General features: G+C 48.9%; 1 protein-coding gene across 1 annotated transcript in view; it reads left to right on the forward strand.

Annotated features, from left to right (window-relative positions):
- GCK (glucokinase) overlaps positions 1 to 22,506 on the forward strand; it is a 69,908-nt gene that overhangs the window by 46,896 nt on the left and 506 nt on the right. Inside the window, exons 8-9 of the mRNA XM_078772689.1 lie at positions 9,422 to 9,577; positions 20,808 to 21,041. Coding sequence (XP_078628815.1) covers positions 9,422 to 9,577; positions 20,808 to 21,041 — 390 coding nt within the window. The remainder of the gene's footprint in view (positions 1 to 9,421; positions 9,578 to 20,807; positions 21,042 to 22,506) is intronic.

Here is a 22,506-nt window from a genome sequence, read left to right on the forward strand (position 1 = left end):
CTTCCTGTTCAGGCTGGAGTTCCCCAAGGCAGTGTTCATTCCCCTTTCCCTCGCGTGTAAAGAATACTGTCAGTTTTGGATTGAACGCCTTGGAGTAAAGCTCGTTTGATCATCCATGTCGCCCTGCGGTGTTCACGACAGGGTAGACAAGCGACAATATATAGGATGGTCCAGAAACCCTGGGTACATTTTAAAGAATGATACCTGCAACAAACAACTAAGTTTATTATTGTTCTTTGGTGCAAAACAAAACATGATTGCTCGTAAATGGATGTGACCGCTTAAACACGCACAGGCATCACGTGATACCCAACAGGGTGAGGCGCATCACGTGATATGGATCGGGGTGAGCTAAGCTCACTGTGCTGCATGCGTTTGTCTTTGCATTAGTTCAGTTCATTGTGAATTAGATGCCCTAATATGACGGAGGATATCGTGAAAAAGAAAATTTGCGCTGTACACTTGTATTCTGTGTCTGGAAATTCGGCTGAAGTTCACAGAAAACTTGTCAAAGAATGTGGCGCCGACACAATCGACAGAAGAACATCGGCAGAATAAACAAGCAGTTTGATGAAACTGGCAGCATTCTTCCAAAACACTCACCAGATAGGCCTCGTACTGTTCGAACTGGGGAAAGCAGAGCGGTCATTCAACAACAACTCGACAATAACACACCATTATCAACTCGTCGTTTATCAAACGTCACCAACATAAGCCGATCATCGATTCAAAGAATACTAAAAGACCTTCATGTGAAACCATACACAACCAGATTAATTCACCAACTATCTGAGGATGATTTTGCCAGGCACGTTGAGGCATGTGAGACATTGCTTGGGTTAATGGATATGGACAATGATTTGCAGAACAGGATCTTGTCAGATGAATCCAAATTTACTTTATCTGGTTCTGTGAATCGTCATAACAGCGTGATATGGGCAGTAGACAACCTATGATTTACTGTTGAGCACAACGTCCAGCATCAGGCTAGTCTGTCCGTCTGGGCAGGCATTTCTTCTGGAGGCATTGTTGGACCAATATTTTTCGAAGAAAATGTGAATGCTGCAAATTATCTTATAATGTTGGAGCAGCATGTATTTCCACTCCATGATGGCAAAATGTGGTTCATGCATGATGGTGCACCTGCTCATTATGCTGCCAGTGCATGCCAGGCCTTTAATTTGAACTTTGCAGACAAATGGATTGGCCGGCGTGGTCCGGATGAATGGACGCCACGGTCTTGTGATTTAACACCCTGTGATTTCTTCCTTTGGGGAAACAAACTCAAAGTGTATGCGAGGAATCCTACGACCCTTAGAGACTTGAAACAATTAATCCGTAATGAGACTGCTGCCTTAACGACTGAAACATGCAGAACTGTGTGTCAGAGTGCAGTTTGAACATTTGAACTGATCTGTTTCATGTATATTAGACTGATTAGACTGATTAGACCAGTGTTTCCCAACTTTTTTGCTATGTGGCCCAACTGGCTTTTGACCTGACATGTCATGGCCCAGTGGGGATTATAGCAATTTTTTGAAACCAAAGAAATGTCAATAAGAACCACAACTTAATGCAATTTTGACTTTTAGAGTATTTAATGGAACAATATTTCTCATTTGAACAATTTCTTTGTGAAATGAATGAATGTGAGAGAATAAAGCAAATTTATTTGTGACAAAGGGTCTTGTGAGAAATTTTTAGAACAGAACATCAAGAAAATCAACTGAAAAGGCAAATGAATGGTTCAGACTTCAAGGCTTTTCCATAAAAAACAAATATTTATTTTAAATTAAGAAATGAAACTCTATTAACACATTGCAATAATAACCAGGAAAAAAATATATTTGAAAACTCATCTCCAGGGTGCTTTGCTTGTGGGCTGTAACACAAAACATTGCAGTATCTGCCAATTGAAAAAAACCTCAAACCAGTTTAACCTAAAGCTACTTTAATGAGAGATGTTCTCCTGAATTGTCCGCACCCGTTTCCAAATCCTACGTTCTGTTGTAGAAAGCGCACATCTAAGATCTGCCTCACATTCAAGGCGGTTCCGAGCCTTTGTCTTCAGCTGCACCAACGTTGAGAAGCCTAATTCACAAAGATAAGTTGTTGCAAAGGGCAGTAGTTTCCGAAGGCATTCCTTTGCAATGTTGGGGTAGCTTCTCATCATTTTTGGCCAAAACTTAGAGATAGAGGAAGCTTCAAAGACATCTCTGCATCCAGAATCATTTTGAAATTCAATCAGTCCATCTTGCAGGTCATCCTGGACATCACTGACTTTAACAAGAAAAGGATTCCTCATGAGCGCCAGTCCTTCTCTCACAATTTCTGGAAAGTACTGCAGAAATTCTCCTCTGAGACAGCTGATGTGTGTCACAACATCCTTTGCAACGCGAGGATCCAACGGCTCATTAATAGTGACTTCTGAAAGATTTGAACATGGTAAAGTTCCCTTCGTCAGCCTTTCGTTTCCAATTTTCAAGCTTCTGTGTAAATGCACTGAGAGTGTAATGAACTGAATGATAGTTGTTCCCTTTCCTTGCAGCTTTAGATTCAGTCTGTTCAGTTGATCAAAAATATCCACAAGGTTTGCGAGGCGAAAGACCCACAGCTTTGCATGGAAGGAAGCTTCAAGTTTGTGCTTTTCTTGCATCTGTAGGAAACTCTACATCTCTTCTCCAAGTTCAAACACTCGTGCCACAACATTTCCTTTTGATAGCCAATGCATCTTGGTGTAGTAAAGCAGGTTCTTATGCTCTGAATCCATTTCTGTGCACAATTGCTTGAACAGTCGGGAATTCAAAGCACTGCTTTTCACATAATTCACAATTTTGATGACTTGTTCAATAACATCCTGAAGATGAGATGGAAGGGTTTTTGAAGCAAGAGCTTGCCGATGAATCAGACAATGAACAGAAATGATGCCTGGAGATAGATTTCGAACAAGCGCTTGGAAGCCACTTTTTGCTCCTAGCATAGCTGGGGCGCCATCGGTGCACACTCCACAGAGATTGTGCTAGTTCAGTTCCTCATGGTCAAACAACTCTGTTACTTTTTCCATCACATCCACAGCTCTGGTATTTCTTTCGAGAGAACGGCAGAATAAGAATTCTTTCTTGATGGAATCACCCTTCACATACCGAATGAAGGCAAGAAGCTGGGAACAGGATGAAACATCTGTGGATTCATCCAACTGAATTGAGAACAATCCAAATGCAGCGTCTTTGATTTCAGCATTCACCTGTTCTTTTATGTCACTAGACAAGTCAGCAATCCTCCTTTGAACCGTATTATTTGACAGAGAAATTTTGTTGAACTTTTTTTCAGCTTCTTCTCCAAGTAGAATCCTAGCCATCTTCAGAGCACATGGCTTGATCACTCTCCGACTGTGTGAGGTTTCTTCTGTTGCGCAATGAGGAGGCTGACGACATAAGAAGCTTCCGTAAGACGCTTGTTTTGCTGAAATAATGTTCCACTTTGATCCAAGTGCTGGCGCTTCACATTTTCTTCCATTCGCCTGAAGAAGTCCACATCCTTATGTTGATGTGGATGAATCTTCTCCAAATGGAGCTTCAACTTCGATGGCCGCAAATATTGATTTCCGAGAACTTTCTGACACAAGGATGCATTGTCCCTTTAATTCTCCACGATCATGTAAGGATGTGAATCCAAACTTTATGTATTGCTCATCATATCCTCGTTTTGTCATTTCAGAAGGGTTTCTGGAAAAGAAAAAAAAAAAGGAAAAATATAAAAAAACAATACTAAAAAAATATGCAGGGAATAGTGGGTGGCTACCACTGGCCACCACCAACACACACAGAATTGAACTCTTGTTTTCGGCCTTGTGCATGAAAAGATTATATTATTTGGGCAAATATTGGGCAGTCTCTGGTCCACCTGAAAAACGTGCTGTGGCCCACCAGTGGGCCATGGCCCACTGATTGGGAACCCATGGCTGAGACTGTTTAACAAGTAATCATGTTTTGTTTTGCAACAAAGAACATTAATAAACTTAGTTGTTTGTTCCAGGTGTCGTTCTTCAAAATGTTGCCAGGGTTTCTGGACCACCCTGTGTGTGTGTGTGTGTGTGTGTGTGTGTGTGTGTGTGTGTGTGTGTGTGTGTGTGTGTGTGTGTGTGTGTGTGTATATATATATATATATATATATATATATATATATATATATATATATATATATACAGTCCCATATAAGTCAGATCTCTACATTGGTGGACCCCGCGTATTCGCAGATCATAGCATGTGACCTGCTTCTACATTCGTGCTTCGTGTAATGATGGTCTATGAATAAATTTATATATATATATATATATATATATATATATATATGTATATATATATATATATATATATATATATATATATATATATATATATACACACATACAGACTTGGCATTTAATATGGAATATTTTTTTGTGGGGGTGAACTTACTTTTCAAGTTGTCTTAGAACCAAAAGTTCATTGGAATTATGTTGAAATTATTCTAGATTTTGTTAATGTGACCTTTAAAAGAAACAAAAACCACATTTGACATTTCGAAACAAATAAATTGATCCTTGAAAGTGATGTAAACTGATATCGAACTCAATTCATGGACAATACTGTGTTAAACTTCTGTACATTTTCCAGAAGTATCTCTTTATTTTGCAAATTAGCCCAATTTTTTTTTAACAAAAACAAAAGTTATATTACGACTGGGATTACGGACAGTAAAATTACAGTTCAGTACTTCGTGTAACCCCCATGAGCATTCAGGAGAGCACGTACACGTTGAGGCATGCTGTTCACGAGATTTGCCAAGGTTTGGACAGGAATCGCTTGCCATGCAGTGACAATAGCCTGCTGCAATTCACGCACAGAGGTCGGCTGCTGGTCCAAGTGGTCGATTTGACGTGTTAGTTCTGCCCACAAGTTCTCTATCGGATTCATATCCGAGGACATGGCAGGCCACTCCATCTGCTCTACACCACGGTCAGCCAGAAACTGTTGGATCATGCGAGCACGATGTGGCCGTGCATTATCATCTTGGAAGACAAAGTTTCCTCGAAAGGCTGCACGAGCAAATGGAAGCAATGTTTCTTCCAGAATGGCCCTGTACTTGAACTGGTTCAGGTTTCCATTCAGAACAACCATGTCAGTTTTGCCCCCTGCATGAAAAGCAGCCCAAACGGTCACCCCACCACCTCCAGCTTGGACTCTTGGCACTATACAATCTTTGTTGTAGGCTTCATGCACTTGTCTGCGCACTTGGACGTGGCCATCTTGACGATAGACCAGAAATATAGACTCCTCACTGAAGATCACGTGATTCCAGTGTCCTGGCTGCCATTGACGGTGCTCTCTGGCCCACTGCAATCGGCGCTGGCGGTGTTGTCTGGTCAGGCGTGGCTTTCTCAGGGGACGCCTGGCACGATAGCCTGCTTGAACCAGTCGTTGGTTGACTAGCCTTCTGGATACAGGCACATTTGTCAGTTGCTGCCACTCAGCCCTAAGCCGATTAGCTGACTTGGTACGGCCATTGCGGACTAACCGGTGCAGCTGGCGATCATCCCTCCTTGTGGTTCTGCGGGGACGTCCTGGCCTCGGTATTGGAGTAGGGACACCTCTCTGAGCATTTCGTTTCAGGATTTTTGACACCTGACCTTGAGTGCAGCCATACTGCCGAGCAATAGCACGCTGTTTCATGCCATAATTTCGTAAAGCCACCACTCCATGACAAACAGCATTGTCGAGTTGACGGACCATCTCCAGAGGAAGCGGCAATAACTTTTGGAGATGTGCAGCAGTTGTTTTCCACTAATACAGAACACAACAACCCTTGTATACCCGAATGTGAAGCCAATCATCCAATTTTTTTTTTTTTTTTTTTTTGAAAATACTGAATCGAGGCTCGTGAAAGAGCTTACAACCGCGAGGGAAAGGCAGCACAGGGGGACCGCGAGGGAAAGACAGCACAGGGGGACCGCGAGGGAAAGACAGAACAGAGGGACCGCGAGGGAAAGACAGCACAGAAGGACCGCGAGGGAAAGACAGTACAGTGGGACCGCGAGGGAAAGACAGCACAGAGGGACCGCGAGGGAAAGACAGCACAGAGGGACCGCGATGGAAAGACAGCACAGAGGGACCGCGAGTGAAAGACAGCACAGAGGGACCGCGAGGGAAAGACAGCACAGAGGGACCGCGAGGGAAAGACAGCACAGAGGGACCGCGAGGGAAAGACAGAACAGAGGGACCGTGAGGGAAAGACAGCACAGAGGGACCGTGAGGGAAAGACAGTACAGTGGGACCGCGAGGGAAAGACAGAACAGAGGGACCTCGAGGGAAAGACAGTACAGTGGGAACGCGAGGGAAAGACAGCACAGAGGGACCGCGAGGGAAAGACAGAACAGAGGGACCGCGAGGGAAAGACAGCACAGAGGGATCGCGAGGGAAAGACAGAACAGAGGGACCGTGAGGGAAAGACAGCACAGAGGGACCACGAGGGAAAGACAGTACAGTGGGACCGCGAGGGAAAGACAGCACAGAGGGACCGCGAGGGAAAGACAGCACAGAGGGACCGCGAGGGAAAGACAGCACAGAGGGACCGCGAGGGAAAGACAGTACAGTGGGACCGCGAGGGAAAAGGGACCAAAAATGACCGAGGGACCCAAAAAATGCACCTGTCCGTACATTTTGCCACGCCACCTGTGATATAATCCTATTGTTGACTTCTTGCTGCGACAGACAATCAGTGACATGGTTCTTTTAACAAATAAATCACCAAAGTGTAAAAGAAACTCACCAGATTGATATACTGAGTTAAGAAAATAAACCCGTCAAGAAAAAAAAGAAAATTCCATATTAAATGCCAAGTCTGTTTGTATGTATGTGTGTGTATATATATATATATATATATATATATACATATATATATATATATATATATATATATAATATATATATATATATATATACACACACACATACTTTTTTCCCCCTTTTCAGGACTTGTCCCATATATTCACCGCCACCGATGTTAATTCAGCCTGGGAATTCTTCCACAGAAACCTGCTCTCTCTCTTATGCACAGATTCATCCCATCCTGTCCTCAATTATATATCATACCCATCCTCCTGTGCTTGGTACTCTGAATCCTGTGGAGAGGCCATGGTTTAAATCATTTTGCATTCACCTCCTGGAAGGAAAATGCAACTGAATACAACTTCAGATCATTTCACAAAGCTCGCAACAAATGTGTCTACTCTCTCTCGAGCCAGAAAACAACATTTGTCCAATATCAAGAGTGAGCGTTCCAAATTGTGTCTCTCCTCCAAAACCTAGTGGTGCCTTGTCAAGACTGACACCCTCTGCCCCCTCAATGCTTTGTCCCCTTCAAGTATCTGCAGGAAGCATGCGGTACTGCAGCAACCCCCTCCTAGTAAAGCTGCCTAAATGCAGAACCACTCGTCACCTCCACTCATCTATTCCTCTTTTTTTCCACCTGTGGAACCACCTTCCACACTCGCCTCAATTTCGTTCTTCCCTCTAGGTCTTCAAGACAGCTGTTCACTACCATCTCAAGTCATCCCCCATCCAAAATCATGATCTTTTCTACACCTGTTAAACCACCCTCCACCCACTCCAAACCTTTTTGCTTAACTTTTGCTTTAACTTAACTTTTGCTCCAAACTTTTGCTTTTTGCTTTTTGCTTTGCTTTTTGCCACTCCAAACTTTGCTTGTCCAACAGCTGTCTTTTTTTTTTTTTGCTGCATGGTCTAGCCTAGTAGCTATGACCCAGCATAATAAAGGGAAGGGCAGGAGAAAGGGGAAACGCCAACAGCAGGGTGGAGGGAGAAAGTAGATAGAGGTGGACAAACAAGAGATGCAGGTAACGATGAGGGGTAAGGGAGAACGCAAAGGGTTGACATGATGGATAAAAACCACCTAAAGGCAACTGAATTTCATTTCATTTCACCTAAAGGTGGTTTTTATCCATCATGTCAACCCTTTGCGTTCTCCCTTACCACTCATCGTTACCTGCATCTCTTGTTTGTCCACCTCTATCTACTTTCTCCCTCCACCCTGCTGTTGGCGTTTCCCCTTTCTCCTGCCCTTCCCTTTATTATGCTGGGTCATAGCTACTAGGCTAGACCATGCAGCAAAAAAAAAAAATTCCCCCATTCAAACAATGTCCTCACATTCGCGGATTTGACATTTGCAATATTTTCCAGGAATGTATCCCTCATTAATGTTGGGGTCTGACTGTATGTGTATACATATTTAGACTACATGGCCAAAAGTATACGGACACCCCTTCTAATTAGTGGATTTGGCTGTTTCAGCCACACCCATTGCTTACAGGTATATACAATCAAGCACACAGCCATGGAATCTCCATAGACAAACATTGGCAGTAGAATGGGCCCTACTGAATAGCTCAGTGACTTTCAACATGGCACCGGCATAGGATGTCACCTTTCCAACAAGTCAGTTTGTCAAATTTCTGCCCTGCTAGAGCTGCCCCGGTCAACTGTAAGTGATGTTCTTGTGAAATGGAAACGTCTAGGAGCAACAACAGCTCAGTCGCAAAGTGGTAGGCCACACAAGCTCACAGAACGGGGCCGCCGAGTGCTGAAGCGCGTCAATAGTCTGTCCTCGGTTGCAACACTGACTACCAAGTTACAAACTGTATCTGGAAGCAACGTCAGCACAACAACTGTTCGTCGTGAGCTTTATGAAATGGGTTTCCATGGCCGAGCAGCCGCACACAAGCCTAGGATCACCATGCGCAATGCCAAGCGTCGGCTGGAGTGGTGTAAAGCTCGCCGCCATTGGACTCTGGAGCATTGGAAATGCGTTCTCTGGAGGGAAGAATCATGCTTCACCATCTGGCAGTCCGCCGAACGAATCTGGGTTTGGTGGATGCCAAGAGAACGCTACCTGCCCGAAAGCATAGTGCCAACTGTAAAGTTTGGTTGAGGAGGAATAATGGTCTCTGGCTGTTTTTCATGGTTCGGGCTCGGCCCCTTAGTTCCAGTGAAGGGAAATTTTATCGCCACAGCATCCAATGACATTCTCGACGATTGTGTGCTTCCAACTTTGTGGCAACAGTTTGGGGAAGGCCCTTTCCTGTTTCATCATGACAATGCTCCTGCGCCGAAGTTCCTTGTGTATTCCGCCCCCCCCCCCTCCTCGTCCTTGCTCGAGTATTTTTCGAAAAGGATCCGGTTCTTCCAGAATGCTGAGACAGTTCCTGAAACTCTTGGCTGAATCGGCATAAAAATGAACAGACGGCTCACTTATCTTATTGAGTGTTTTCTCAATTGGGAATAACTATGTAATTTTACTTTTGTGATGTATTTTATTTTGTAATGTACATTACCTTTTGTAATGTTATTTTAGTTTTCTCCCACAGGTTCGAAAAATGTATCAGCGGGAAGTACATGGGAGAGCTTGTGAGGTTACTAATGCTGAAAATGGTGAAGCAGGGACTGCTGTTTTGGGGGAAAGCCTCAGATGCTCTCACAACTTGGGAGTACTTTGATACCAGGCACATTTCTCTAATTGAGAGGTAATGTGTGTGTGTGTGTGTGTGTGTGTGTGTGTGTGTGTGTGTGTGTGTGTGTGTGTGTGTGTGTGTGTGTGTGTGTGTGTGTGTGTGTGTGTGTGTGTGTGTGTGTGTGTGTTCACTTTTCATTAGCTGGGTGGTGAGGCAACCAAAATGGCTTAAAGCCAAGGGGAATCATTGGAAGAATGTGGTCAATTTGACATGTTAAAAAAAACATTTCCTATTGTTGATTTGTTACTAAGCTTTCTGGAAAGCTTGAAATAACTGGTGGCTGTCTATTTATTCATACATATTGGGGATAAACTGAATATTAAAACAGAGAAAAGAAAGCGAAGGGAGGTAAAAAGGGAAAGGGAGTGTGAGATGAGTGTGGAGAGAAGGGAAGACAGGGCATTAGGGAGGTTACATCACATGAGTATTTGTCTACAGAATGTATAAATGTCATGTAATGCTTATAACATAATTTGCTTAAATTCCGACTTTTTAAAAAAAGAATACTGTTGCGGATCTGGATCCTTGGGGTTGAATAATGCATCTTTAGAATACAGTATATCTATAGTTACTTCTTAAGTATCTGTTCAGTTAAAAGTCAAGTTAAAAGTTAAAAAGTTAAAAGAAGCCGAGAGACTTTTACGTTGGTGCAAAGTTCATGGGGAGGTTGAGAGTGGTCTGTGTGTGAAGGCTAAGTGGAGGAGGCATGCTGCTGCTTGGAATACACTGGGTCCCGGGTGGACCAGTAGCCCAGACAGGAGCAGGGTAGAGTACGAAGTAGGCCGAAGATCCGAGAAAGGTCTCAAACGCAACGTGCCATGAAAAGCACTACTACGGAAGCTTGGAGGGCTCCTCTGGATTTGGCATAAAGTGAGGGAGTTCAGGCAGTGGAGGGAGAGGGGAACCCAGTGACACAGAAATGTCGTGTGAGACAAAAGCAGGCAGAGACCCGCAAGGGGGGACCACACTGCTCAGCCACAAAATGGTACAGAGGCACCGAGTGAAAGTGCAGGGACATGGTCCATATTTGGTAGAGCAGCAGTGCCTGGGGTGTGGGCAAACTGGTTGAATAGAACCACAGTAGAGGGGACAGGGGGTTTAAAACTAACATGGAGACGTGTGTTTTTAAAAATGATAGGTCAGTTTAGGTGCTTCCCCTTCGCACCTTTGCTGATGTCTGCGGCTGCTGGATTAATGGAGTAGAGCAATTGGATGTTGAGTGGACCCATTGCGTCCCACATTATTAGTGTAGGGGACATAGGCACATTCCCCATCGGGCTGCTGCACTCGCGAGCCAATAGAAGCCACGCCACCTCACGTATATTACTTCAGTGTGTCCCTTGATTCTCCACCCAGTAGATGGTTAGATTAAAGTGGAATAATGTGTCTCAGGAGTCATAACATAGTTTAACCTGCGACAAAATACGATAACGGGCTGATTGGGAAATGCCAAATATGTGGCCGTTCAAAAATTACATAACGCTATTTTTTTTATGGAGCTGCATACCATGCACCTGACTGGTTTGATTAAACTTCACCAATAAATAATCTTTATTCGACATTGATTAGATTTTTCGGGGTACCTCATCGTGAGTAACACTCGACCCAAACAAAGCCAATGGAAATCTGACGCAACAAACCCGGGCAGTGTATAATCAGCAGAGCCCTATAGGCCTGATGTCTTAGGCCCACCACAAAACCAAAATGGCGGTCATATTATTTTGGTGGCCATGGTGGGTGAAGTCAAGCGGCAAATGTGAATGGTGCCCGACAGCTGTCTGACCAATGGGTGCACATTTCAAAAATTGACCCGTAAAAAGAACAACAATAACCATATGGAACTCTTGTAGACCTGCGACATGTCGCAGGTAAAGATTGGTAGAGTTGGGTATAGAGTAGAGGGATTAGAGGGGCAATAGGGTAGGAGAGGGCTGAAGCTGGCTGCCTTACCTGCTCATATCCACCTGGTTCCTGCTACCTTGACAATGATGACATGCATCTTCTCCCAGTTCGACATCTGCTGTCCACATCCCATCCTTCAGCCATATATGCTATTGCCTTGCCTTACCTATCAGCCATGCCATTTTGTGCCATTTGCCATGCCACTAGCCACTGGCGTGCCAACTGCAGTGTGCTTTGTTGCGGGACACATGGGCCAAATAACTGCGTTGTGCTTTTTTCCAGGCCACTTGGGCCAAAGACATTTTTGTAATGCCTCCAGGCTGAAGACTCACCTTGAAAGGCCAGTGGGGGCCTGTGAGCTATTTTTGTGAACCCTCCAGGCCAAAAAACTCACGTTGAAGGCAGTGGGCCATTGTGAGCCATTTTTGTGAGCCCTCCAGTCTGAAGATTATCATACATTAATAATAATAAAATCATATATATATATATATATATATATATATATATATATATATATATATATATATATATATATATATATATATATATATATACTGTATATATATATATATATATATATATATATATACATTAATAAAAAATTGCATCCCAATTTAGAATTGTTGATTAAGTGCACAGAGAGAATGAATAGCCTTAGAGACGCAATGCATTAGCATAAGCAAATTCACTGTTTTTGATTATTTTCATTTCTTGCAAATGTAGGTTTAGACTCGGCAGGAGTTGTACTGTTGGTTAAATGGGCTCATGTCCGGAATTGCACCCCTTGAGTACAGCCTTGGGGAAGGTGGGAGTAGTGTTGTGGTTCTGGCTCCTAGAGGGTAAATAATGCATCGTTCGTACAACCATGGTTATTTATTAAGTATCTGTTCAGTTAAGAATATCGTAATACTTATGGATAAATATGCGTTGCGTATGCTTTTGATAGATGCTCTTTCCCCCACCCACAGTATTCTTTTTGCTATATAACCTTGTATTTTCTCTTTTCTTCTCCTTGAACCGGTATGAACTGGCTCATTATCTCATGCCACCTTCTTATTTTCCTTCACACTTTCTTCTTGAACAGGTTCCAACTGGATGAGTCACATGCTGTTGCCTTTTTGCCCAACCGTCTCACTCTCTCTCTCCCCGAACTGGTTGAAGCCAGCCGATCATCCCCATGCCACAATGGCAGAGAGATTTGGTTCAGTAATGGTACATACCAAACTAGATGGTATTCATAGAATACTTACTCTGCGCAGTCAACTTGTTGCGAGCCAACTATTCTGTTTTTGAACATTTTTTTCTTTGATCCAATATGGCTGCCAGACCACGTGAGCGATGACATCATACATTTATATTCTCTAATATAATTATTGCACAGATCACGCTCAATACATTTCAAACTGATAAGACTAAGCGTTGTCCCTGTCGAATTATGACGTTGAAGGAGCTGGGGCTCCCACGTCGATCGGAAGAATGGACGCGACAAAAAGCTAGAATTCATCCGAGTTGCTTTAATGAAATCAAACACTCAGGCACTCTGAAAACCCGTTTATCGGTCAGCAATATATATCTATTATCCCAGGGGGTTTGCCCAGGCCCGGCGCCAGGGGGCGTGGCCCAGCGTCCTGGCTGCGGCCTGGCAAGTTGAGGGCGAGCCTGCCCGGGCATGCCCGGGCATGCCCGGGCGTCCCGACCGAGGCCTGGCAAGTTGAGCGCGGGCCTGCCCGGGCGTCCTGGACGAGCCCGGCATGGTGATCGCTCCGCGTCCTTGATAGGTGCGGCAGCCGCTACACACGTCCCCCCAGAATCGACTTGCACCGGCAGGGTCAATTTGAGGGGGGTCCTGATGACCCGGCCGAAGCGACCCCTGGCGGGTCGTGGGAGGGGGTCCGGTGAGGTGGTGGGCGGTCGAGTGGGGGGCACCGTGGACGGGGGGCGGCCTCGCCGCGGCGGAAGGGCCACCCGTGGTGGGTGGTCGACGTCCACGTGCGCCGGCTTGAGGCGGTCCACTGCAATCCGGTCCGACCTGCCGCTGATGTCGATGACGAACGACTTGTCGTCCCGTCGCAGCACCCGGAAGGGCCCGTCGTACGGCGGCTGGAGTGGCCACCGATGTGCGTCGTGACGCACAAAAACATACTCCGCTGTGCGGAGTGCTGGGGGGACGTAGGACTGGGGGTCACCGTGGTGGGATGTTGGCACGGGGGCAAACCGTCGGGCGGCCTCCTGGAGGTCCGAGCGCTGGTGAGCTGCGGACCAGGGACTGGTAGCGTCGGGCACGAATTCGCCCGGGACGCGTAGCACCTGGCCATAGACAAGCTCGGCGGTGGATGCCTGGAGGTCCTCCTTGGGGGCCGTGCGAAGGCCCAAAAGGACCCACGGCAGCCGGTCGGCCCAACCGCCGTCTTGAAGGCCGGCCATGAGCGCGGCCTTCATGGAGCGGTGGAATCGCTCGCACAACCCGTTTGCTTGGGGGTGGTAGGCCGTAGTACGGTGGAGCTTGACCCCCAGGTTGCGGGCGACCGCGCCCCACAGCTCGGAGGTGAACTGTGGTCCGCGGTCTGACGAGATGTGCGCCGAAGCGGGCGACCCAGGTGGCGATGAAAGCCTGCGCCACGTCGGCGGTGGTGGTGGAGACGAGGGGAACGGCCTCCGGCCACCTGGTGGTCCTGTCCACCATGGTGAGCAGGTGTGTGAACCCCCGTGACGGGGGGAGGGGGCCCACCAGATCCACGTTGACGTGGTCGAAACGTCGTTCGGGCACGGTGAAAGGTGCCAGCGGGGCCTGGGTGTGTCGGTGGACCTTGGCCCGTTGGCAGGCCGCGCAGGTGCTGGTCCAATCGCGGACGTCCCGACGAAGGCCGTGCCAGACGAAACGCGCCGACACCAGCTTCTGGGAAGCTTTCCGGCCCGGGTGGGAAAGGCCGTGGAGGGAGGCGAAGATGCGGCGTTGCCAGGTGACGGGCACGATGGGGCGAGGCTGGCCTTGGGAGACGTCGCAGAGCAGGACAGTGTCCGCGCAGGGGATGTCGGCCAGGCGGAGGCCCGTGTCCGCCGCCCGGAGGGCTTGCACCGTGGTGTCGGTGGTTTGGTCCGCCGCCATAAGCGCAAAATCCACGCCCAGGTGGACCGCGTTCGCGCTGGCCCGGGAAAGACAGTCGGCCACGGCGTTGTTTTTGCCGGCGACGTGCCGGATGTCCGTGGTAAACTCCGACACGGCGGAGAGGTGGCGCTGTTGGCGGGCCGACCATGGCTCCGTGACCTTGGCCATGGCGTAAACCAACGGCTTGTGGTCGACGAACGCCGTGAAAGGTCGGCCCTCCAGGAGGTGGCGGAAATGGCGGACGGCCAGGTGTAGACCGAGGAGCTCCCGGTCAAACGTGCTGTATTTGAGCTCGTTCGGCCGGAGCTGCCGGCTGAAAAAAGCGAGTGGCTGCCAAACCCCGTTCACCCATTGCTCATGTACGGCGCCCACCGCGTAGTCGGAGGCATCCGTGGTGAGGGCGATGGGAGCGTTGAGCACCGGGTGAGCGAGCAGTGTTGCGTCGGCGAGGGCCCGCTTTGAGCGTTGGAAGGCCGCATCCATTGCTGCGGACCAGGCGATGTCGTGCTTGGCCGGCTTGCCCCGGAGGGCTTCGTAGAGGGGCCGCATGAGTTGAGCAGCGCGGGGCACGAAGCGGTGATAAAAATTCACCATTCCCAGGAATTCCTGCAGGGCCTTTATGGTGCGGGGACGCGGGAACGTGGTGATGGCCTCGACCTTGGTTGGCAGCGGCACGGCCCCGTTCTTGGTGATGTGGTGGCCCAAAAAATCAACGGCCGTCGTGCCGAAGTGGCATTTGGCCGGGTTGACGATGAGGCCGTGCTCGCTGAGGCGCCCGAACAGTGTTCGGAGGTGGAGGAGGTGCTCGGCCCGGGACGTGCTGGCGACGAGGATGTCGTCCAGGTAAACGAAAAGGAACGGCAGGTCACGCAGCACGCCGTCCATCAAGCGCTGGAACGCCTGAGCCGCGTTCTTGAGACCAAACGGCATCCGCAAGAATTTGAATAAGCCGAACGGCGTGATGACTGCCGTTTTAGGGACGTCGGCTGCCCTGACAGGTACCTGGTGATATCCCCGTATGAGATCAATTTTCGAAAAAATGACCCGTCCCGCCAGACGGGCGGAGAAGTCTTGGATATGCGGGATCGGGTACCTGTCGGGGGTGGTAGCGTCATTGAGACGGCGGTAGTCGCCACACGGGCGCCATCCACCCCCCGGCTTTGGCACGATGTGCAGTGGCGAGGCCCACGCGCTATCGGAGCGCCGCACGATGCCGAGGTGCTCCAACGCGTCGAATTCGGCCTTCGCTACGGCGAGCTTGGCTGGGTCGAGGCGGCGGGCCCTGGCGTAGACCGGCGGGCCCGTGGTTGGTATGTGGTGCTCGATCCCATGCCGTACTGCGACGGCCGAAAACGTCGGCCGCGTGAGGGCCGGGAACTCCGTGAGCAGGCGAGCAAACTCGTTCGCCGCCGGGACGGTGCATGCCAGCTCGGTCGGCGCGGAGCTGCTCAATGTGCATACCAGGGAGCTGAAGGTTTCAGCGTTGATTAAACGACGCCGTTGGACGTCCACCAGCAGTCCGTGTGCGCAGAGGAAGTCGGCGCCTAGCAGAGCCATGGGCACGTTGGCGGTTACAAACGTCCAAGCAAAGCGTTGGCCGCCGAAGCAGAGGGTGACGTTGCGCGGGCCGAAGGTGCGGATAGTCGATCCGTTGGCCGCAACCAAGGAGGGGCCGCAAACCGCGGATTGCCTGTCCTGGTCAGAGGCGGGTATGACGCTCAGTTGGGCGCCGGTGTCGCACAGGAAGCGCCGTCCGGACGCTTTATCCGTGATGAACATTAAGTTGCCCGTGTGGCCGGCGCTCATGGCTGGTAATGAACGCCGGCCCGGCCGTTTCCCGGCCTGCCGAAGGTGCACGGGGGTCGGCATGTCCGGGCCTTCTGTCCGAACCTGGCATGATAGTAACACCACGCTTGGTCAGGTGGAGGCCTCGGTCGTCGTGCTGGAGGTGGTCGGCTCGGTAGAGCGGCCGCCAATTGCGTCGGCAGTTCGGCCGTCGACCGTGCCGGGTGCTCGGGCGCCATGGGTGTTGCGTCGGACGGCGGTGGGTCCCATGTCGCCGCTGCGATGCGCTGTCCTGCGGCGGAGATCTTGTCGGCTTCTCTGGCAAGGGCCCGGGGATCTGTGATCGTCGTGCTTGCCAGGGCGAGGCGTACCGGGTTAGGCAGCTGACGGAGGAACAGCTCCCGGAACAGGAATGCCGGAGAGTGCTCGCCGAGCAGTGAAAGCATGTAGTCCATTCGCTCGGAAGGGCGCGTGTCGCCGAGCTCAGGCAGTTCGAGCAGGCGCCGTGCGCGTTCCGCCGATGGGAGGGCGAAAGCATCGAGGAGCAGCTTCTTAATCGCGCCGTATTTGTCAGCGGCTGGCGGGCTTTCGAGGAGGCTCAGGGCGCGGGCCGCGGTAGCCGACCCGAGCGCAGCTACCACATGGTGGAAGCGGGTGTCGTCGGCCGTGACGCCTCGCAGGGCGAACAGGGACTCCGCCTGCGCGAACCAAACCGCCGCGTGAGCCTCCCAGAAGGTAGGCAGTTTAAGGGCGACTGCCGTGTCCATGTCGATAGGTCACCAATGAAGGAGCTGGGGCTCCCACGTCGATCGGAAGAATGGACGCGACAAAAAGCTAGAATTCATCCGAGTTGCTTTAATGAAATCAAACACTCAGGCACTCTGAAAACCCATTTATCGGTCAGCAATATATATCTATTATCCCAGGGGGTTTGCCCAGGCCCGGCGCCAGGGGGCGTGGCCCAGCGTCCTGGCTGCGGCCTGGCAAGTTGAGGGCGAGCCTGCCCGGGCATGCCCGGGCATGCCCGGGCGTCCCAACCGAGGCCTGGCAAGTTGAGCGCGGGCCTGCCCGGGCGTCCTGGACGAGCCCGGCATGGTGATCACTCCGCGTCCTTGATAGGTGCAAGGCGATTGTGAAAACCCAGCGGCAGCCGCTACAACGTCATAATTATGGCACCAATGACGTCATCGTTAGCACCACCTATTCCCCATATGGAGTTCTTTACAATGAGCCATGTTTCAATGTTTTCCATGCAGCGGTTTTGGAGATATAGAGGTGCAACGTTTTTCGGTTTTTCCAAGATGGCGCCTGTACCACGTGACCCATGACGTCATGATTATCATTAAAGTATTCGAAAGGAGGAGGCACTCCTATGGTGAAAATTTCATGTCAATCGGACCAACAGTTGCTGAGAAAATGAATTTTTAAAATGCAGACACGTACGGCACATGGCACACGTACGTACGTACCTGAATGCTTAACCCCGCTTTTTCGCTTCGGGAGCGCAGGGTAATGAAAGCAGAACCAATTCGTGGAAGCTGAGGTCCATGAAACTGACTGCGCGCAACCACTCGTGTGAGGTGAGAGAACGATACGTGGTTATCCACAAGCAGAGGGGGAACAAAAGACCACGTAACCACGCAATCTGAGTCTTGGGTGAGGGGAATATCTGGATCGTTGTTAAATCACTGGCTCCATCACTGCAGCCAGTGAGTCTGTCAGTCATCATTCAATGTTAGGGGAATTTTGGATTTCTGAGAGCTCGCTTAGTTATTTCCGTCGTTTGCTTAGATCCGCGTCGTCGCTGCCTTCCTGTGTTCTCCATCCACATGAGCCCCATCTGGTTCAGGCTAACATTGTCTCCTGGTGGTTCATTGTTGTCCCGTCAGTAGATCATGGCGAGCCTTCCTGTGTTCTCCATCCACATGAGCCCCATCTGGTTCAGGCTCGCATTGTCTCCTGGTGGTTTATTGTTGTCCCGTCAGTAGATCATGGCGAGCCTTCCTGTGTTCTCCATCCACATGAGCCCCATCTGGTTCAGGTTCGCATTATCTCCTGGTGGTTCATTGTTGTCCCGTCAGTAGATCATGGCGAGCCTTCCTGTGTTCTCCATCTACATGAGCCCCATCTGGTTCAGGCTCGCATTGTCTCCTGGTGGTTTATTGTTGTCCCGTCAGTAGATCATGGCGAGCCTTCCTGTGTTCTCCATCCACATGAGCCCCATCTGGTTCAGGTTCGCATTATCTCCTGGTGGTTCATTGTTGTCCCGTCAGTAGATCATGGCGAGCCTTCCTGTGTTCTCCATCCACATGAGCCCCATCTGGTTCAGGCTCGCAGTCTCCTGGTGGTTTATTGTTGTCCTGTCAGTAGATCATGGCGAGCCTTCCTGTGTTCTCCATCCACATGAGCCCCATCTGGTTCAGGCTCACATTGTCTCCTGGTGGTGTATTGTTGTCCTGTCAGTAGATCATGGCGAGCCTTCCTGTGTTCTCCATCCACATGAGCCCCATCTGGTTCAGGCTTGCATTGTCTCCTGGTGGTTCATTGTTGTCCCGTCAGTAGATCATGGCGAGCCTTCCTGTGTTCTCCATCCACATGAGCCCCATCTGGTTCAGGCTTACATTGTCTCCTGGTGGTTCATTGTTGTCCCGTCAGTAGATCATGGCGAGCCTTCCTGTGTTCTCCATCCACATGAGCCCCATCTGGTTCAGGCTCGCATTGTCTCCTGGTGGTTTATTGTTGTCCCGTCAGTAGATCATGGCGAGCCTTCCTGTGTTCTCCATCCACATGAGCCCCATCTGGTTCAGGTTCGCATTATCTCCTGGTGGTTCATTGTTGTCCCGTCAGTAGATCATGGCGAGCCTTCCTGTGTTCTCCATCCACATGAGCCCCATCTGGTTCAGGCTCGCAGTCTCCTGGTGGTTTATTGTTGTCCTGTCAGTAGATCATGGCGAGCCTTCCTGTGTTCTCCATCCACATGAGCCCCATCTGGTTCAGGCTCACATTGTCTCCTGGTGGTGTATTGTTGTCCTGTCAGTAGATCATGGCGAGCCTTCCTGTGTTCTCCATCCACATGAGCCCCATCTGGTTCAGGCTTGCATTGTCTCCTGGTGGTTCATTGTTGTCCCGTCAGTAGATCATGGCGAGCCTTCCTGTGTTCTCCATCCACATGAGCCCCATCTGGTTCAGGCTTGCATTGTCTCCTGGTGGTTCATTGTTGACCCGTCAGTAGATCATGGCGACTGTTGGTGGTGCTGCTCCGTGCCAGCATGAACAAGGAAGCTGCTGTTTTATCTCAGTGCACTGGGGGGTTCATCGGTGTGGACCTCATGGACGTGGTGTTTGGTACTACCAAAGAGCATCGACTGCATAAAGAACAGAGAGCGAGGGTGCCATTCACCAGGGTCGTGGGGGGCATCCCACACCCTCCAGTAGCCGTGGTCTTGCAGCTCAGGCAACCATCCAGAGGCGGTTGTCGAGGTTAAAAAGGGTGTTGCTTTCTTTTTATCTTGATTTTCCTTGTCGGATGTCTGTGGGACCTATAATAGAATTTCTAAGTTAACTGTACATATTCGATAGCAACGTGTACCATCGTCCAACAACGATGACTGATTATAACTCCAGTGAATGGCTCGCTATGTTCCATTTTTTTTCTAACACCCATTATCAACCTTCTTCACAATTCCTTCCTCATTACTTAACATTGCAAATACGAATCATTGGAATCTCCCGCGATGAAGCTAACTCTGAGGGCGTTTCACTCACTCACCGCAGGCAGGTTGGTGGTCTTTCTGTCTTCTATCGACCGACTCCTCTCCGGCCTTGCTCCCCCAGCTGTCCCCCAAATATTCCTACAGGTTGCACAAGGTCTGCCAGCAACCCTCTTCTGGTGAAACTGCCAAAATCAAAACTCTCTGCTCACCTTCACTTTTTCAATCCTCTTTTTTCCCGCCTCTGGAACAAACTCCCTCACTCTCTTCAATCCCACTCATCCCTCCAGGTCTTTAAAACAGGTGTTCACCACCATCTCTTATCTTCCCCCATCCAAAACCTTGATCTTTTCTACCCCTGCTAATTTCACCCCAGATTCACTTTTCTGAAATACCGACTTCTTTCCTGGAAGTCCTAGCTGTGTCCATGTGGGTTTTACCTCTCCCACCCCCTCCCCCCTTCCCACGCCTACTCCCCCCAAACCCTCACCCTCCCACCGATCTCCCGATGTCCCTGCTCTCAAATGTTGTACTCGTGTTTTTCCCCCTCTTTCCTCCTGCTTCCTTTATTTCGTCTTATGTCTCCGTTTGTTTTTTTTGTCATTAATGTTAGCTCTTACCTCGATCTTGTATACCAAAAAAAAAAAAAAAAAAAAAAAAATACTAGCTGATTCGATAAAAACAATATTAGCGTTGTATGTGCTAACTTTTTTGTGCTTTGTGAATGTTTTCGTGCAAGCGACGGACCCGAGTTGCAGCAAACAAGCATGATTCTGAAGAGCATGGGCATGGAGCCCACAGAAGCCGATTGTGAATTGGCTTGGCTTGCCTGCAATGCCGTGTCAACACGTGCTTCTTTGCTGTGCGCCGCCGGAGTGGCCGCAGTGGTGACGAAGATGCGTGAAAACCGTGGTTTGGAGTGCCTCAGCATCACAGTCGGGGTGGACGGTTCTCTTTACAAGCAGCTACCACAGTAAGCACAAAAAACAACAATCAGACAAACTCATGTAAAAACAAACAAAATGCCGAAGTACAAGATGACGAAGTCGATTGTCCCTACATTGTTACCTCCACCACCAAAGGTGGATGGAAGTTGTTTTCACCTCTGTTTGTTTGTCTGTCTGTCTGTCTGGGCAGGATATCTCAAAAAAGCTATGGACGGATTCAGATGAAATTTGGTGGGCAGGGTTGGTGTGTGACAAGGAGGAATTAATTCGATTTTAGTGAAGATCCTCATCCAGATATGGATACGAGAATTTTTAAATCTTTCAAACGTGATTCTTCACCATTGAGAGTTAGTGCTATACTTGGTTTTTGGCTGGATGTTTCAAAACGTTGTAGCAGATTATGACAAAATTCGATGGATGAGTAGTTTGTTAGGTGACAAGTACAAGCTGATTAGATTTTAGTTCATGTCCAGATGCAGATCTGGCTGTCAGTGGGCTACAAAGCGTAAACCTCAGCCTGGTGGGACATGTGCTCCACGGAGTGGGTGCCATTCGAGTTTAGTTTTTCTTCTCGGGTGGAGTCAGATCCAACCACAGTCGCTCTGGTGGAGCATCAACAACTTACTTTTTCATGGAAGATAAAGCATCCTTCAGAGTTCAGAGGACATTCTACTGGTGATCCTGTGTACACTTACCTGTGGATGTTGAAAATATCTCATGGTATAGTTCAAAACGTAGGCCTTTGAGCCGATAATGCCTCCCCTGCCAACGCATGAATTGTGGTTTTCAAGATGAGCATTTATGTTGAGGCGCTCTTTCCACACTCCAAAGGTGCCAGAACACTGCAACAAATCGCATCTGAATTAGAACGGCACTCGGTATAGCGCATACCTCTGCGAGGCTGACCAGTTTATGTTTTGTATCCCACTGATGGGCTGGATCTGGATCTGGACCTGAACGAAAATTTAATCGGGTTGTCAACGAAGCACCTCATCCACCTAGTGTTGTCATAACTCGGCCACAACCTTTTGAAATATCATGCTCTCTACTATTTTTGCAATGTCTCTCAATGGTGAAGAATCACTTAAAATTCTTTTTTTATAGTATCCGGATTTGGATCTTCACCAAAATCGAATCGATTCGCCCTTGTCAAAAGACTCAGAGCAGACGATCTAATGTTCTAACTGAGTCTGGTATCATGAATCATGAAGTTTTAAAATTAGGTGAGTTTGGCTTCGTCTCAATACCTCCACCTGCAGGATGGGGGTGTTGGTCTCAATACCTCCACCTGCAGGACAAGTACATTCATTTCTGGCTATTGGTTGGAGCAGATGCCTCCTCCGCCTCCTCCTACTCCTACTCCTTAACCACCTCCTCGAGTGAGATTTGGAGACTTGAAGTGCTCATTCAGCGAAGGTGATGACCCTGCGGGCAGCTGCAGCGAGACTTAGCCGGATGACCAATAAGAACCTTTTAAATACTTTTTATTTT

This window comes from Myxine glutinosa, chromosome 2 (genome assembly GCF_964187855.1).
Source record: "Myxine glutinosa chromosome 2, kmMyxGlut1.1, whole genome shotgun sequence".
NCBI classification, from domain to species: domain Eukaryota; kingdom Metazoa; phylum Chordata; class Myxini; order Myxiniformes; family Myxinidae; genus Myxine; species Myxine glutinosa.